Genomic DNA, 18,790 nt, shown 5'->3' on the forward strand with positions numbered 1-18,790 from the left:
TGTATTAGAAAGGAAAGGCTGTGTTTCTTGAGACATAGTGTGACTGAGCTTTTGTAGATACATTTAGGTGTCATCTGCATAATCGTGAAAGTCTTAAATAGGAGCAGGAACTTGCAGAAACCAGCTTCACCCTAACAGGTTCCTCTTTGGTTCATTGTCACATCTAATCAGACTTTACAAATGTCCGATCCAAAACGAATGCACCGTGGGGTTAGGTTCATTGGTGATGAGTGCCAATGTGGTCGTCTGTTTGTGTGTGTGAGCCGTGTGACAGATGGCGTGCGTACACTGGGATATCTGCAGACGTGTCCTTTATTTGGTCCTTTATTTGTCCTGGCTGGCAGGAGGCACCCGTCACTGGAAGAGAGCAGGGGCTTCTGGGAAAGGCCTGGACTCTCTGGAGGTGGAGATGACCTCCTACGTGCTGCTGGCTCTGCTGTCCGGTCCCTCCATGCCAGGCTTTGACTTGGAGTACTCTTCTGCCATTGTGCGCTGGCTCACTCAGCAGCAGAACCCCTTTGGCGGTTTCTCTTCCACACAGGTCAGTTAGACCACGTTTAACCTTAAAGGAGGGTGAACTCTGAACCTGTGCTAACAACATTTCTAATCCGTCTGTGGCCCCCAGGACACAGTAGTGGCCCTTCAAGCGTTGGCGAAGTATGGTGCTGCCACCTACAGTTCAGAGGTGGGCACTACAGTGACACTGACCTCTTTAGGAGGCTTGAACAAAGAGTTCACCGTGAATCAGGACAACAGGCTGCTGTACCAGGAGAAGAAGCTGAGCGAGGTCCCAGGAGAGTACACGATCAGAGCCGAGGGACAGAACTGCGTACTGACACAGGTACCACACAGATACGTGTGCAGCACACCAAGTACAGAAGTATTTAGTTTTTTAAACAGAGACAAGCAGCTGGAACCATTGTGACAGCTTCCAGCTAAACACACTGTTCATGGACCTGGCATGACCTGGCATGACCTGGTATGACCTGGCATGACCTGGCATGACGGCAGACGAATGACTCCAAGCGTTCCTTCTGAGTGTTGTAGCAATTTCCTAATGTTGTAAACCTCAACATCTGGCAATAAACCCATTCTGATTCTGATTCTGATTCTGATTCTGTAGTGTGGACAAAGTCTCTGAAACTTTCCTGGTTACAACAGTACATAAGATAACCTACAGCTCTGGAGTATATGTGAAAGCAGGCCTTTGTTAGTGTGTGTTGCACCTGAACAATGTACTCGTACATGTTCAGTGTTCCCAAACGTAAAGCAGGAGGAGCCCAGTATGAACTGGTACATGTCCACTGAGCTCAAATTGGAGAAAACACAGTGAGGTGATCGGTAGATGGGAAGAACAATATTTATTGTTCTAAAAGTATTTTAGCGACTAGTTGTTGATGACGCGACAGCCACGGTCCTTAGTAAAGGCAAGAAACGCCACTGAAGCCTCCACCTGCGGCTGGTGCAGCAGATGGAGACTGGGATGAAGGTAAACATCCAGGCTCAGGTGGAGGAGGGCCGCCGTCAGACTACCAGCGAGATTTAAAGACGTCTGATTGGTAAAAGCTTCCTTTGCAGTGTGTTAATGCGTGACGTGAAGCGTCTGATCTGCTAGTGCTGCCGTGCCGCTCGCCACAGCCTGACTTTGCTGTGTCTCTGCAGATCTCCATGTTTTACAACATCCCCCCTCCTGCAGACTTCTCTGCCTTCAACGTCTCTGCTAACACCATGGCCAAGTGTAACATCAGCAGGCCGCAGCTCATCCTTTTCGTGCATGTCAGGTACTCTGCATGTGTGTCTTGGGTATAATTATCTAAACCCCGAGACAACCTGAGAGCATGAGGATCACAGCACTGTGTGACTTTTTGCAGGTACCAGGGGAGGAGAGAGGAGACCAACATGGTCATCGTCAACATCAAGCTCCTGTCTGGATACGTCCTGGATAAGAGCTCCCTCACACTGGTCAGTTGGCCCGCCGCAGGTGCTGCCAGTCCTGCCACATGGTGTTTGTCCTACAGACTAACTGTTGTGATATGCTGTGTTAGCTGCAGAAGGACCGCTCAGTGAAGCGCGTGGACGTGGAAGAAGGATTCATCAACATCTACTTAGACGGGGTAGGAAGCACGGCCGCTCTGTTTGTATAAAAGCTGGATGACCTCAAAGCATCATTCTCTCTAATGACCAGCAGGGGGCGACTCCCCCGGTTGCGTAAAGAAGTTTGTATAAAAAAACATGGCCGTGCTGCTTCTTTAACACTTTGCTGGTTCATGGCTTCCTGCACTTGGTTTGAATCTTATTGATACAACACGATGTTCATTTGTGTCATTTATACTCGCGTCACAGCTTTAGGGCCCGCCCACCTTTTAATTGACATGTCTCCCTCATCATGTGCCAAATCAAAGCACAAGAAAAGCAATCACAAGACAAAGTGCTGCGTAACAGTGTGTGTGACACGCTGGTGAAATGGTGCTCATAAGCAGGAGCTGGTTGTATTTTGACGTGATGCCCAGCACGCCGTACTGTGACCTCTGAGTTCAGGACGCAGTCAGCCGATGTCATCAGTAGGTAGAGAAAAACTAAACCTACGCAGGTCTTTCAGCCGTCTCTACATTTCTAACATCATTATTACCAAAATCATTTTAGCCACTGAGTCCTAATTATCATGATTACTTCAAGGGTTTCAGTTTGAACTTTTGTGGAAAGTCTTTGGTTTGCTGTAAGGAACATGAGACATGACAGCGGCTGTGAATGTTGTCTGCAGCTGAGGAAGGATGACATGCAGATCTACAGTGTGACACTCGAAGAGGATCAGCCTGTCAGGAACCTGAAACCAGCTGTGGTTAAAGTCTACGATTACTACCAGACGAGTAAGAACCGAAACTCGTGCAGATGCTTCTTTGGAGTTGCCGTCGTTCTGTTCGGTGCTGAAATGTTTTTGCTCTCATTTCAGGTGATGAGGCGGTCACCGACTACACGTCCTCCTGTGCAGAGAGTATGTAACACCTTCATTCACTGCATCTTTTCATGCTTCAGTGTTTTGTGCAGGACTGACGCACAGACTCAGTTCAGTTTTATTTACAAAGCGCCAAATCAAAGCAGTAGTAGTACAATAATACAGAGAAACAAATCCCAACAATCGTGTTACATCCCTCTGACCAAACACTTGGCAACAGTGGGAAGGAAAAACTCCCTTTTAACAGGAAGTAACCTCCAGCAGAGGCAGGCTCAGGGAGGGGCACCAATCGGATGGGGGGTTGATCACGAGTAGATTAATGGCATCACATTCAACTTCAGCAGAACTGAAGCTGCTGATGGAGCTCATACAGATATTGATTGATTTTTCCTTGCTCTTTTCCATTTTAGGTCGACCTATTTGGCTCATTTTCAGTTTAATATTTCTATTTGTTGGCCCTATTAGAGTAGCTTTGCATAATTTTCAGTTCAAAATAATCCTAATTTATCTTACTGGGCCTTTGTTCAGCTCCCAGTTCTCCCCGTCAGGTTTCCTCTCAGCTTTCTTGTGATTGGCTGTAAATAGGTTTAATGCCAGGTAAGTTGGGCTTTTGTGCTCACAGCCAGAGAAATATGAGCAATGTGCCAAAAACTGCATGTCTGTTTATTTACACAGCGTCACATGACGCGAGCTGGTACAAGAACAGTGTCTGGTTTATCGCATCTTGTCAGCTGTGTGGGGGCTGAACTTTCACTGAGGTTTAACAATTAGGGGTGTGGCTGCTTTGATGGACAGGTGTATGATGTTAGCTCAGTAAATGTAAATGGACTGGTTCTTATTTAGCGCTTTTCTACTCTGAGCACTCAAAGCGCTCTATACAACTAACTCATTCACCCAATCACACAAGCACTTCTAAGCTCTTAAGGTGCTCCCTGTCCAACATTCATACACATTCACACTCGGATGGGTTAGTATCTTCCCACGGATATTTGGCATGCAGACTGGACCAGTCTGGGATCGAACCACTGACCTTCTGGTTAGTGGCTGATCTGCTCTGCCACACAAAGCTTCAATCTAAAAATACAGCACTGTGTGCTGGACCATGACTCATTAAATTCACTCAAGTACAGCCACATCAGCACCATCAAGTATGTTTAATAAGATTAACTGACAAATAGGTCCTGCTGTATTTTATTATTACTCAGTTACTCAACAGATACTGGCAGATAATGTGTTTGCAGCTCTATCTGCTCTCTCTCTGTAAACCATGGATATCATAGTCTGTCTTCCATCTTCAGTGTACAGTCTGTAAATCTGAGGGCTGTAGAACAAATATGAATGTATAAAAGCCAACACTGGATCAGTGTTCATGTGGCCATGAAGAAACGATCCACACACTTCATTTGAATACAAAGTGAGTGGAAATGTTTGTGGCTGGTTTCCATGTAAATAACTGTGTTTTCTCTGCAGGTGACACCATCAATGAGCTGTAGAAGTGGTTTCCTGCAAACCTATGCTGGGACAGTTGGAAGGTTCACTGTCAAACTGTTGTTTTTTCCCCCTTGCTTCCATTAAAATACACAAAAAGCAACTTTTTAGCCGTGTATTAAGAGTGACTCTATTTCATGTATTTTTAGTTTTTTCTCAGTGTTAGAGCTGTCATTATGATGGCTGTGTAACAAGCCCGTAATCAGTCAGCGTTAGCGTCCGTACAGCAGTTACTGGTCTGTCTCTCTCAACACTGGAACCTGCTGAAGTGGAGGAAGCAGCCAATCTGTGATAGTCGTTTAATAGAGCTGACACAATCCATACATGAAAATGACACGAGACATACAGGGTACCAATAACAGCATGGTCCGAGTACTAAGAGTGTGTATGAGTGTGTGTGTGACAGGAACCACTTTATGAAGAACACTAGAGTCTAGTGAGTGTGAGGTGGATTACTCGCTGATACATCTCTACCATACCATCTGAAATGTAACTGACAATAAAACTTCTAAAATGATACAAGTAAAAATTGTACTTCTTTCCATACAATACTGTTTGATTTCCATGTTTTCATTCAGGCATCGTCTTCACAGAATGACAGTGATGCGTGCACCTCCTGCTCTCCACAGACGGCATTTAACAGCCTCGCCAGTGTTGAATAGTTTGGTTTGCACGTCCTCGCTGTGCAGGGAAATAAAAGGCAAGTGGGTGGTAGGGACAGAGTATATTAAGGTCTTTTCACTAGTCTTATAATAAGTAAACATATCACTGTCTCAGGCACCACAACTATAAGTAATCATCACTATACCGACACATGAAACCAGCTCCGCATGCTCCTACAAATCAAAGTAGCACTGGAAACCTGCTGATCCCAAACCGACCACGGTGAGATGAGCCACACAAGGCGCTCCATCAAAGCCGAAGGTGCAAGATTGATTTATCCATCCTGGTGCAGGCAGCGGGCCACAGAAAGAGACTGAGCAGGTTTTAGTTTTAAGACAGATGTTCATAATGGAACCAAGGAATCAGCCCATCGCTCCATCGCAGGGGAAATGAGTACGTAATGAAAGAAGAGCCGTCAGTCAGCATGGACAACAAAATCAAATGCCTTGAAACAACTAAATATTGAAAGCAGCGGTACTGCAGTGTAAAAAGCTGTACTCGTTATGACCCATAAAAATGGAACTGTGCCGATTTCAAATGAAAACAAACGAGCTACATAAATGAGCCGGAGGCCACGACGTGTAGCTTCTGGAGTGTAACATGAGAGAATGCAGTGGAGTATAAATACTTCTAACTTGTACTTCAGTACAGCAACTCACTTGATTTTTTTAATTAAACTGGTGAATTCCACCTTAAATCTGCATACAGCTGCTTTCATTCTTTTTATTGTTATCAAGTCTCTCTGTGCCACTCCCTGATCCTGGATCTACTGAAGTCCTCTTCCTGTTAAAAGGGAGTTCTTCCTCCCTGCAGTCACCAAACGCTGGGATTGTTGGGATTCTCACTCCACTTTGGAACAGATGACTTAATTGATGCTACGTCGAAATAAATATTGAATTAAACTGGTTGAAAGAAAAATAAAACACTTTGTCCAATAGTGTGGTAGCTGATCCCCACTGCTCAGGGTGGTGCCACACCCCCGTGGTGAAGCTCAGAAACAAAGTCAATGCATTCATATAACTGGAGAGGCTGTGCTCTACTCACAGACACGGCATCGACAACAATAACAACAACAACATAGTCAAGGCACAGTTCTGAATTGCATCAGTCCATAGTGTTGTGTGGTCCTGTGTTGGTGCCATCTGGTAGCTGTTGCTTAGGCTGGCAGTGGTGATGGCTGCTTCCCAGCAGTCATATCAGGTTAGCTAAAGGCTACTTGGCAAACAGAAGATTTACCACTTTGTGCACACAAAGAGATGCAGTTTGCACCTAGAGTTGGCAAAATGACAGCTTGATACAGACACAGTGAGATTCCTGTTCAACATATTCAACAAGTGCACTGAGAACGTGGCAGCTTTGGTGAGACCAGTGTAGCGGTCAATCTCTGAGACTCGAGGTCCCCCAGTGAATGTGATGGACTGACCGCTTCTTCATTACGCAATTAATAATTTAGGAAAGTAGAGACTGTGGATAGCTGATGATGAGGCTTGTTGCCCCTGGCTTACAACAGCACATGGAAAACGTTCAGGGAAAGTCCAGTTTCAAAGCTGTCAAAGGACCGATGAGCGTCTGGATTATGAACGCTTTCTTAAAGAGGACCCATCTCTCTCTGCTTTCAGTTCATCTTCAGTTGGGCAACTTTAGAGCCCCTCGGTTCACCCTCGGTTTCAGCATCCGTCTCTCGAGACCCCCTCCCCTCCCTGAAAGCCCACTACCATTGATTGCAGAACGTCAGGAAGCCTACCACGGGGCAGCGTCCAGTGTTTATGTAACGCCTGTTATGCTCGGGCTTCTTGTGCCTAGAGCAGATGACTGATTGACAAGTCGATCAGTTTGTTATGACGCCGCAAAACTGGTTGAAATAATGACTGAATGTATACAAGATGTAACTGTGTACATGAACATGAAGATACAGAAGGCCGGGTCCTCTTTAAGAGGGTTAGGGTTAGCTCAGACTAGCAAAAAGACTGGAAGCAAAGGGACAGAGCTAGCTAGAAAGCGAGACTTTTAAGCTAGCAGCTTGTCTCTTTTTTAGCTTGCTAAGAAAGTTAGCTAGCTTCAGCTAAATACAAAACACAGAGAACCAACAAGATAAAGCAAAGGAAATGACCAGTTTACTATGAAGACTGAGTGGGACAGCCAATGAGATGTACTAGAACCACGACTGGTTTTTACACACATAGCCAGGCTAACATTTCTCAGGGCTTCCAGTCTTCACGCTAAGCTAACGCTGTTGTGGCATTAGCTACATGTTTTAGTCTCTCACCAGCTCTTGCTAGCTTTGATACACAGTACTGTGTATTGTACTACATTAACTGAAATGCACCAAATCCTGCACAAAGCCTGGTCAACAAGCAACTTGAATACTGACACCTTCCCAACCCTCCACGGGGCAAACTGCTGTGAGAACTGCAGAGTGAACTCGTGAGCGGCTCAAAGTCTAACATCACTTCCAGTTACTTTGGTAAGCCTGTGTGTGGAGATAGGAACAGGGTGGAGCCGTGGGTGTAGCTGTGGATGCTGATTGGCTTAGTGTGATTGGCTCATTGTCTTCAGTGTGAAGCTGAAACGCGCTCCTCTGTGTTTCGCCGTTACAAACGTCCTCTCCAGCTCCGGCTCACTCAGGGGTTACAGTATTTCTCAGGTTACACATTGGAAATGAGATTTTTTTTCAAATATTTCTAAAAATGATTACAGGATTCGATTGAACTATTCCTGTCTAACAAAGTCATGAAAGGAAAACACATTGGCATCGTGTGATTTGGCAATTTTCTCTACAAGTAAAAAAGAAATAAAGGAACAAAAAATACAAAAGTTCAACAAACAGTTAACTATAAGATCTCCATTTGGCAATATAGAAAGGCTTTGTAATAAAGTCTTTGACAGGTTTACATTTGGTTTATATACAGACGTGTGTGCGTGCGCACGTTTCCTCCCTTTTTAAATCCAGACAGAATCACATAGAGTGGAGGTGGAAACAAGTACACGGTCAAATCAAAGATGTTAGATTCAAAAGTAAAACAGGAAGGCGAGCCGTCGGAGGACAGGAAACAGGAAGAGTCTGTGATGGGAGCGTCCCCGCCAAAGCCGCCGGCTTGTCCCAGCGCTCTTCTTAGTTCAGGAACTGCGTGTACCCCTCCGCTCCCGTGACGATCACGTCCATCCAGATCCTCATGGCCTCGGCCGACGGGGCCACCACGTAATAGAGGCGGTCGTGGGTCTTGACGCAGAAGGTCAGCGAGGGGTTGGGGCTCTGGAGGACACCGGGACAAAAAACAAGAGAGACGGGAAATGTCCAGTTAACAAAGAGCTAACCATCAGCATGCAGCGAGTCACCGCTGCTCTCAAGGCTCCTTCAGGTCTCTTCTGTAAGGTCCAACGACCGATTCAGGTTTATGCAACATCACTGTATGTTTTTATTGGACTGGATTTGTACCTCATTTCTGCCTCAAAAGAAGACGCCAAACACAGAACAAAGCTATTTAAACGCAGCATGACCCTCAGGTGGACGGATGCTGAGGGTACAGACAGGGAACAGAATTTGGTACAGACAAGAGCAGACCAGGACACAGGAGGCGGGAGCATGATGGCTCCCCTCACCCCAACCTGGTTTTGCTGGTTTTCTTCCTGTTAAAGGGAAGCTCTTCCTTCCCACTGTCACAGAGTGCGTGCTGCCCGCCTGATTGTTGGGGTTTCTCTGCCACGAGCCATCACTGACGATCAGCTACTGTGCAGTGCAGCTCGACCCACGTGTCTCGCTCTGGTGCTGAGCTCATTTCCTGTACGAGCTTCAGAACCAGCAGCTGTTGGGTTACGCGCTGTAGGCTCTCTTTTTCTTTTAAACACCAAACGAGTGCCTGTCCGTTGACTGAGCTGCCAGAATCCCTCGCTCTGTGTAGCCAAAAAGCCTCTCCTAGGAGCTGGGAAGAAGACCCGCAGGACCGAGCCGAGCAGGTGGAGCAGCATGGTGGAGGTGGGTTGCAGAGCAGCTTGCAGTTGCACAGCTTAAATGAAACACTCATTATGTTGAGGCACTCGGACTGTGGGCCGAGGCTGTGATGCTACACGGGCAAAAAAACTGTTTGCCAGCATTAGAGCCGTCTAACATCAGCTCCACACCAACAATCCAGTGTTTCCAAACAGCTGCTACGTATAGCTATTTAAAATCCACTCGTTCCTGCCCGGCTGCTCGGCTTGGCCAATTTGGTGATTTTTGTAACTTCCCAGTTGGAACACCGAGTGCCCTCTGGTGGACAAACTAGGCAACACCAACACTCATAACATTTCCCCGTCTCTACTTTCCCCCGTGGGCCAAAATAAATGCAGATACTGACAGATGGGCCAATGGATCAGCTAACACATCCATGTCAGATGAAAAGTCTCCACACACTTCAGGCACCTTTGGTTCCACACTGACACTAAAGATAATGCAGGGTAAGAGAAACACATGAAGTAAATGGTAAATGGCCTGTATTTGTATAGCGCTTTTACTAGTCCCTAAGGACCCCAAAGTGCTTTACATATCCAGTCATCCACCCATTCACACACACATTCACACACTGGTGATGGCAGCTACGTTGTAGCCACAGCCACCCTGGGGCGCACTGACAGAGGCGAGGCTGCCGGACACTGGCGCCACCGGGCCCTCTGACCACCACCAGTAGGCAACGGGTGAAGTGTCTTGCCCAAGGACACAACAACCGAGACTGTCCAAGCCGGGGCTCGAACCGGCAACCTTCCGATTACAAGGCGAACTCCCAACTCTTGAGCCACGATCGCCCCATGCTGTTATGCTGTATGCTGTTAGTTTACTATTAAAATACTAATAAATTGCTGTTAATTAAAACAGACCCACGTTCTCCTTCTGACATGGTAACATCAGCTCTTTGTGCCGCTGCTAAGAGCAGCAGACTCTAAAGTTTCCCTCTGTAACGCCACATTGGAAGTGACAAGTCGAATCAAAGTTCCAGAGTCGATCAGAGCCCCGCAGTCAGAGCGTGGTGTACTGCGACAGCCCGTCAAACACAGCAGCTCGGCTTTATGTCGCAGATAAATAAAGTGACAAGATGTGGAGGCTCAAGACGAGCAGCAAGAAACATGAGCGGAGAGACACCTACGGCTGCGTCAGGCGTTTGTGAACAGAGGAATCAGACACTCACAGGCAGCACTTCTTAATAAATACAGCCTGGATGTATTCTGTGAAGCATATGAATGAGGAAGCGCTCGAAACACTCCACTGGTCTGTACTGGGATCACTGGGACAGACACAGGGAAGGATTAGTTAGGGTGCGACTCTGTCACTGAGGGTGTCAGCACAATAGAACTACATCCCCTGGCGCACACGGCGGCCGAGGTCAGGCGGGCGAGCACAAAGCGAGGATGCACATGCTGCTTATGTTCAGTGTGACAGGAGGAGGAGACGTGAAGGAAAGAAGGATGAGACTTAAAGATTTGTACCTTAGTGGCGCTGCGCAGGTGATCGTAGTAAACCTCCTCTATCGCCTGGAAGTAGATCACTCCCTTCAGCTTGGTCTCGTGTTTGTCTGCAGGACAGAAATGAGGCTTTGGTCAGAAACTCAAACGTTTGCACTTTCCCAGGCTGGCACGGAGGACAGGGAAGACCCACAGCACGCTGAAAGGGATCAAACTTTGACCAGAGTACAATTAGAGTGATGGATGGAAAAGGACAAGCACGGTGCCCCCCCCCCACCTCTGTTTTTAAGCCAGTGGTGCTCTCATTGTATTTTCACACTTGACTGCATTCTTACGCTACTCTGGTACATGGTTGCAGTTTGTTTCATCAGCCACTGCAGAACTGCAGTCAGGAACCGGTGGGGAACTCAACAGCCCCTCTCTACCTCCAGGCACAAACACTCCACGAGCCAACTTAAAGAGTAGTAGGTAGAGACGCCGCGCTTCATTTCGAGGAACGGCGCTTTGCCTTTAACGCGCTGCTATTATCTGCTAACGACCTCTTTAGCATTCAAACAGCCCTGCATTTGCATCTCATCAGGCTGCATCTAAACTAGCCAACGACCCGCTGCTGCTGCTGCTGGTGGAGGCTGGTTAATGCGAATTAGCGTCGCTTGTGACTTCTGCACGTCACCTCTAGTTAAATGCTGTTCAAGGTCAAGAGAAGAGGGCGAGAGGTGCATGTCAATCAGCTCCTCAGAGAGCGTGGCGCCGAGTGCATTTTAACTACTGCCAAAGTAATCTCCGTACACCTCCTCGCCCTGGCTCGCTTTCAACAAGGTACGCTTTAAGCAGCTTTAAGCGGAACCTTCTGAGCACTTCAAAGGCCGTCAGCGAGCGTCCCCGAGCTCGCCGCTCAAATGACACCAGCCTGCAAGGTGCACGCAGATCTGCTCCAAGCCTGGAGGACGCATGCTCTGCTCTCACTCGTTGCTGCTCTCACTCACAGCGTTGCTGCTTCGCTCTGCTTTCCACATCATCTCAGTTTCCACTGGTGACTGAACATGAAAATCATCCAGAAGAGCTGAGAGTGAAACGCAGGCGGAGGTTATTTTGTCACCGTGTTAGGTTTGTGCTTTCAGCATCACTGAGGACACAAACATCCATCCCCTCGGACTGAGTGATGAAAGCTTCAGAGCACTTACACTGAAGAACCCAGACACATCAGGGGTTTGTTTCCCTACAGAGCGCTTTTCCACAGGCAGGTGTGCTCTCAGGGTCGGGGCCACGTTAGGTACCGCGAGTTGAGCCTCAGGTGTGAAGTTTATGGTTTCCCTGGGTCTTTTCCCGTGTGTCATACAGAAATCTTCTTTTTTTGGTTTTATTCTGTTGTATTTAAAGGCCGGTGCATGAAAATACTGTCAGACACAAACCGACTGATGTAAAACAGGTTGGGGACCGCTTCTTCTGTTCATTTGACTTTGTCAGGTGTTAAACTGGGACAGACAGACAAAGAGCGCCACGCTAACACAGCGGACACCTCGGCTCTTACCAACATAGTAGGAGAACGTCCTTTTGAGGCGGTCGAACACGAACCAGCGTTTCTTCCACGACTTGATCTTGCCTCCCATCTTCACCAGGTAGCCCTTGCACATCTTCTCGGTGAGGATGACGTGATAGCACGTCTCCACGCTGTGACCTGACGACTCGATGTGCGAGCGCAGATCAAACTCCTCCTTCCTGATGGGCAGGTAGCGAGTCATAGGACGGGCCTGCGTGGACAGACATGGGCAGAGGAGTCACTGATACGGACGATGCAGACGCAGAACCTGCTGCAGGTCTGAGGATGCAGACATGAACACAAAAACACAGTAAGACAGAAACGTCTCTGCACCAAGCTGCCAGTCACAGTCTGATCAACAACCTTCTTAACCTCCTCCACCTGTCTGTGGACGGCCTGATAACGAGGCGCCCACATCAGGCATAAATCACACGCTTCATTTTCAAAGTCAGGTTTATGCCACATGTTTTAATGTCTATGAAAATGCAGAAGGTTACTCATCGTGCACTCTTTGCCTGGCTGCAGCTGGTCTCTGTGCCACAAAGACCAGCTGCTGCTCACGCAGGACAGATGTTGAATAAAGGACCCTGTTTGGTCACTCGTGTGCGCTCCACGATCCTTCAACCATTATTCTGACACAGTATGAAAAACGACATTTAAAAGCAAAGGCTGCTCCGTCACAGTGGGAAACATCAGCAGGTCACTCTGATGTTTCCGACCATGAAGCTGAACCTGGTGCTTTCACAGGCTCACCTGTGGAGACCTTTCACGTCTTTACAGACTTTTAGCATTTTGTGTTAACATGGATTCAACTGTTGGCGAGCTGTTGGCACACGGCGGTAAAGAACAAGCTTTAAATGTTGGAGCACGCGTTCACGTTTGTGTTGCATGTCGATGGACAGTATTTATGGCCACACAGGGTTTACATCATAAATGCACGTGGGGTGGTTTTGTTACGAGCACGGCCATATTTATGTGCCGCCAGCCGTCCGTGGCGCCGCCACACCCGCCCGTCGAGTCACTTTGCACGTTTCCGCCACACGGACTCGATTACATCTGCTTTCACTGACCTGAGAGAAGTTCTTGGCCCTCATCTTGACTTCCTTCTCCACCAGCTGCTGCCGGTGGAAAGTTTCATCCTGCAGCCTCTTCTCGGCCTCCTCCCTCCTCCGCCTCTCCTCCTCGAGCATCTGCCGGCGAGCCAGGCTCTCCCGTTCCTAGCGGACAGCGCTTTCATTAAATATTTTTTTTGATCTGTGGAAGGGTTTGGCAGAGCGCACATGTTCGCTCTTCATACATTTATGTACAGGGTGTCCTGCTGGGAGCTGCCCACAACCTGGAGCTGCTGACCACCGCGCAGCTTCCATTCTTTAAACACAAAATCTGATATTTGGAGGCGTAATGATCGGCAGACACACACAATGCATCGACGCAAACACTGCAGTACTACGACTGCGTGGAAGCCGTTTGGAGGGTGAGAAACAAAGGCGCTCACTGTTTTCTCTGTGTGAGATTTCCTAATTGGATGGGGCTCGCAGTCAGACTCGGTGAGAGCAGAAGATAATGGATGGGATCATCTGAGGTGCTTCATCGAGGCACAAAAACAAAATGTGCAAAGTCCAATAAAATAATTAGCAGCTCTGCGCTGCTGTCAGGAACTTTTGATTTTTTTAAGAAATGCGAGTTCAATTCAGCGTTATCGACGGGGGCGCTGCGAGAACTCATCGCTCAGCGAGTATGGATTCGGGACAATCAGCTAACGCTGCAGCACTTGCGACGCTGCTTCTTACCCGCGATTCGATAAGTCTGGCTTTCTCCAGCTGCGCCTCCTTCAGCATCTTCTCCATCTCCTCGATCTTCAGGGCGTCCACACCTCCGACGCTGCCATCAAACACGACATTAGTTACTACACAAAGTCTCACAGCAATAAGTCGACAAATACAAAATAAAAGCATCTAAAGCCCAAGAAAGACATGAAAACGCTTAATGAGGTCACGCTGCAGCATTAATCACATCAGTGGAACCATCCTCTCCATCACAGCTTCAATCCCATTAAACTCTTCATAATGTGAGCAAACCAGTGTGAGCACGCTGTGCTGAGGACTGTTGCAGTGCAGCTCGACCACACTCAAAGATGGCCTGCAAACTAGCCCACTGTGGACAAAGACTCACAGGGGGAGTCTGAAGATTAGCAGCCCACTGTGTGTGTGTGTGTGTGTGTGTGTGTGTGTGTGTGTGTGTGTCTCAATTTAGCATTTCAATCAAGCTTTATCTACTCAGCGCCAAATCACAACAACAGTTGCCTCAAGGTGCTTTATATTGTACAGTAGACCCTACAATAACACATACAGAGACAACCCAACAATCACATGACCCCCTATGAGCAGCACTTTGGCGACAGTGGGAAGGAAAAACTCCCTTTTAACAGGAAGAAACCTCCAGCAGAACCAGGCTCAGGGAGGGGCGGGGCCATCTGCTGACAAAGCCACGCCGTGGATATGCTCACATTTTTGTAACAATAACTTTCATTTCAAAAAATAACCAGAAGCATGAAGAATGCTTTTTATTATCGCACAGATCTGGAGGCAGCTGTGTTCAGTGGAACAGATGTGAGGAACCAGCCGAAACATGTTCACCAACGACTCTGACATCAGACGTGATGGTGCAGCTGGTGTGTCAGGAGCTGGCGTCTGAACACTGAACCAGGCCACAGCCAACAAACCCAGAGTGTGTTCACATCAGCTACACACAAACATTAACATAGAACCCCATAATCCACTGTGTGTGCGTCATACCCGCTCATGTTGTCAGGCGAGCAGGCCGAGTTGTTCCCGGTGGACACGCTGGTGTCCATGCTGTCCGAGCTCTCCAGGCTCAGGGTGTCGTACGGCTGCTCCCCGGCCGACGGGGGCTGATGGTGCAGGATGGAGTGGTGAACCAGAGGAGGGGGGCCCAAGGAAGTGTGGCTCAGCGCGGGGCTGTAGGCCATGATGGGTGAGTAGGAGGGAGACGGGGAGGACGAGGTTACGAGGTGGGGCTGGGAGCCGTGGAGGGCCTCCCACTGGCACTGAGCCTCCGCTGCTGCTCTTTGCTTGAGCTCGGCCAGACGGCGGCGCTGCTCTTCGATCACCTGCTGACCTGGAGGGGGGAGGGGGACACGGTGAGCGTTTGAGGTCTGCAGACGGAACAATGACTCGAGTGCGAGCAGGCCCGTTTGTTCCTGCAGAAAACAAAGAGCTGGCTGTGAAGGACATCATCACTCAACACGTAAAGGAGACTAGCACCAGCCCACAACACCAGATTCATGCACCACACATACAAGTATGTGCTCTCTCAGTAATAACAAGCTTGAGGAAAACTACAAAAACCCACAAAGTTGAAGCAAAAGTGTCCGTCCAACATCCTACATTTGGAATGAAGCCGCTGCGCAGCTCGTAACACATCTGGCTCCAAACCAGGAGCTCGCTGAACACTGAACATGCAAAATTGATTCTCCAGCAGCACGAAGGTTCATGGAAGATTGATGGAGGAAGAAAGAGGATTCAATGTTACAGACAAAGAAAAAGATGAAAAGAAAGAGGCGTTAATGACACACCAGAGAGGATGAAGAGGGAGGGGAGGGCTGGCTGGAGACAGGGTCTGAAACGAACCGCAGCCACGTGTCGAGTCCTGTTAAATGTTACCTTTGATGGATAAATCAACAGCAGCTAGCTGTCAGAGTGCCTCTCATTTGAGATCAGCCTCCAATTCTCTTCTTTGGACGCAGCCAGGCTGCTTCGTTTACGAGGCTAAAGCTCCATCTTTGCGTCCCCATCGGCAGACGCAGACAGCAGTACCTTTGTGACAAACAGCTGATTTCAGACCCTGCCTGTGATTTACAGAGAGCAGCTGAGCAAACGCAGACGGCGTCTGCGCAGCCGAACGCAGAGAGCGGGAGAAGTGTGCGACCCCTGGACGCGCTGCTCCATCTACCTGCTGAGCTTCCCTCTACGGCGCTCTGTCTGGAGGTCTGGGGCTCTGTGGTGCAGCAGTCACAGACACAACATAGGCAGACGTGAGAAAAGCTGACAAATGTGACCGCAGCCGTGGGTGGCAGCCAGCCGAGCTACAAACACCAGACTGCTTTGCTCTGATCCATTTAGTCACACGGCACTGACGCATTAGGAGCACTGATGCCACACACACACACACACACACACACACACACACACACACACAGCTGAGTGAGGAAAAGCTAGCTTACAAACAGCAAGTTAGCGAGAACCTGAGGAAGAAGCACAGACGCCTGGTACACACCAGGCTGTCTGCTGCTCACCAGCACAGCTACAGCTTACTTTTGATACGAGCTTATTTTCATATTATCATCAGTGTTAATATTATTAATGTTATCGTTATGTACTGTTATGCAGTGAGAGCACACTTGGAAAATATAAGACAAATACAAAACTAACGAGTCAGCATTAGGGCTGCTCGATTATGGCAAAAATGATAATCACGATTATTTGACGATATTTATTTAACCCTTTAAGACCTACTATAGAACCAAGTCCACCAGAGCTTATATTATTTTTTTACATGCTGTAGTGCCATTTGTGGGAGCATTTCAAGTTGCTATACATCAATACAACTGTTATAGCCCATATTTTAATAATATGTATGCATTAAGTGCATAGTAATTACATAAATTCCAAAAGTGCAATAAACTACAAAAAATATTGAAAATCGCTTTTGTTTTGTTTACATATATTTCTACTTGGAGAAATTTAAGAGGTTTATCCCTCAAAACTTTAAATACAATAAAGTTGCAAAAAATAGTTTACAACAACAGGAAATTTATTTTGAGTGTCTTCATAGTTTTATTTTGGAGATACAGCAATTTTTATATACTGCAGGAAAAACAAAAAACAATCCTATGATGCAAATTTGCAAAGAAAACAGCAGGTGCATCATTTCACTGTGGGAAGTGTTACGAACAGCTGATCGGATCGGCAAAGCGTGTTTCTGGAATATTATGTTTTTGTTCCTGCAAGAGCTTTTTATGCAATTTTTGCAAAGCTTTATGTGGAAGGAAACCGTGACCGAGGACAAGCTGATGGCATCAGATGTAAGTACAACTCCTCCGGTTTCATATGCAAAACAAATTATTGCGCTAGCTTACACGGTTCAGGTTCTACAGGGATTTAACAATAGTTACACAAAACGGAGCGTGCTGCTCTGACCGGCTTTAAAGGGTTAACAATGACTTTAAAAAATAATATAAAATAGTGTGCAACACCACTGAAGTTTTTTTACCTCTTTTCAACCAGCGGCAGTCACTCTCCTCTCCAAATAACTTCTGCTTAGCTTTCCGAGCTTCCCTCGGGTCCTCTTAATCAGCGGTCTCCAACCTTTTTTGCGCCACGGACGGTTTATGCCCGACAATATTTTCACGGACCGGCCTTTAAGGTGTCGCGGATAAATGAGGGAGGGGCTAATAATCGGCTCAGTCATTTTTAATGATCGTTGAAAGCCCAGATCGTAATCGTGATTAAAATTCGATTAATTGAGCAGCCCTAGTCAGCATGTAACAACACAGCAAAGCTCGCATCTGTCCAGGGTCACAGAAACCTTCAGCTTTGATCTGAAGTTTGTCCACGACCGAGGAGCAAAGTCACAGCTGTACAGGACACAAAGCTGCTGCTGCCTCCTTAATGAAACCACACTAACGCACAGCACAGAACAACATATACAAACTGCTTCTCTCTGTCTCAGATTGAATCTGCAAACATGCAGGAGGTCCAGACTCCAACACTGGGAACCAGTGACCTGGACAATAAGACACATGCAGATACAGTGGCTTGCAAAAGTATTGCATTCTTGAACTTTCCCACATTCTGTCACATTACAGCCACAAACATGAATCAACGTTATTGGAATTCCAGGTGAAAGACCAACACAAAGTGGTGCACACGTGAGAAGTGCAACCAAAATCAGACATGACTCCAAACATTTGTTACAAATAAATAACTGAAAGTGGGGTGTGTGTAATTATTCAGCTCTGAGTCAATACTTTGTAGAACCAGCTTTTGCTGCAGTTCCAGCTGCCAGTCTTTTAGGGTCTGTCTCTACCAGCTTTGCACATCTACAGACTGAATCTTTGCCCATTCTTCTTTGCATCAGTCAGATTAGATGGACAGCGTTTGTGAACAGCAGTTTTCAGATCTTGCCACAGATTCTGGATTGGATTTAGATCTGGACTTTGACTGGGCCAGTCTAACACATGGATATGTTTTGTTTTAAACCATCCCATTGTTGCCCTGGCTTTATGTTTAGGGTCGTTGTCCTGCTGGAAGGTGAAGCTCCGCCCCAGTCTCAAGTCTTTTGCAGACTCCAACAGGTTTTCTTACAAGCTTGCTCTGTGTTTGGCTCCATCCATCGTCCCATCAACTCTGACCAGCTTCCCTGTCCCTGCTGAAGAGAAGCCCCCCCAGAGCATGATGCTGCCACCACCATATCTGACAGTGGGGATGGTTCAGAGTGATGTGCAGTGTTAGTTTTCCACACACAGAGTTTTGCATTTTGGTCTCATCTGACCAGAGCAGCTTCTTGCACATGTTTGCTGTGTCCCCCACATGGCTTGTGGCAAACTGCAAACAGGACTTCTTCTGGTTTTCTGTTAACAATGGCTTTCTTCTTGCCACTCTTCCATAAAGGCCAACTTTGTGCAGCGCACG

General features: G+C 47.4%; 2 protein-coding genes across 22 annotated transcripts in view; one reads left to right on the plus strand and one right to left on the minus strand.

Moving 5' to 3' along the window:
* LOC113035865 (alpha-2-macroglobulin) overlaps positions 1-4,970 on the plus strand; it is a 66,154-nt gene extending 61,184 nt beyond the window's left edge. Inside the window, exons 29-36 of the mRNA XM_026191669.2 lie at positions 345-541; positions 626-841; positions 1,663-1,781; positions 1,872-1,962; positions 2,046-2,114; positions 2,762-2,867; positions 2,951-2,992; positions 4,424-4,970. Of these exons, the coding sequence (XP_026047454.2) occupies positions 345-541; positions 626-841; positions 1,663-1,781; positions 1,872-1,962; positions 2,046-2,114; positions 2,762-2,867; positions 2,951-2,992; positions 4,424-4,446 (863 nt within the window). The 3' untranslated portion in view covers positions 4,447-4,970. The remainder of the gene's footprint in view (positions 1-344; positions 542-625; positions 842-1,662; positions 1,782-1,871; positions 1,963-2,045; positions 2,115-2,761; positions 2,868-2,950; positions 2,993-4,423) is intronic.
* phldb1b (pleckstrin homology-like domain, family B, member 1b) overlaps positions 4,727-18,790 on the minus strand; it is a 122,082-nt gene continuing 108,018 nt past the window's right edge. For 19 of the 21 annotated variants that reach the window (XM_080288751.1, XM_080288756.1, XM_080288755.1 and 16 more), the window contains 7 exons: positions 16,050-16,094; positions 14,873-15,215; positions 13,868-13,958; positions 13,148-13,294; positions 12,069-12,288; positions 10,562-10,647; positions 4,727-8,357 (listed from right to left, as the gene is read on the minus strand). In XM_080288751.1, coding sequence (XP_080144877.1) covers positions 8,217-8,357; positions 10,562-10,647; positions 12,069-12,288; positions 13,148-13,294; positions 13,868-13,958; positions 14,873-15,215; positions 16,050-16,094 — 1,073 coding nt within the window. In that variant the 3' untranslated portion in view covers positions 4,727-8,216. The remainder of the gene's footprint in view (positions 8,358-10,561; positions 10,648-12,068; positions 12,289-13,147; positions 13,295-13,867; positions 13,959-14,872; positions 15,216-16,049; positions 16,095-18,790) is intronic. The other 2 variants (XM_080288752.1, XM_026191653.2) reach the window with 1 other exon arrangement.

This window comes from Astatotilapia calliptera, chromosome 14, assembly GCF_964374335.1.
Source record: "Astatotilapia calliptera chromosome 14, fAstCal68.1, whole genome shotgun sequence".
Classification (NCBI taxonomy): domain Eukaryota; kingdom Metazoa; phylum Chordata; class Actinopteri; order Cichliformes; family Cichlidae; genus Astatotilapia; species Astatotilapia calliptera.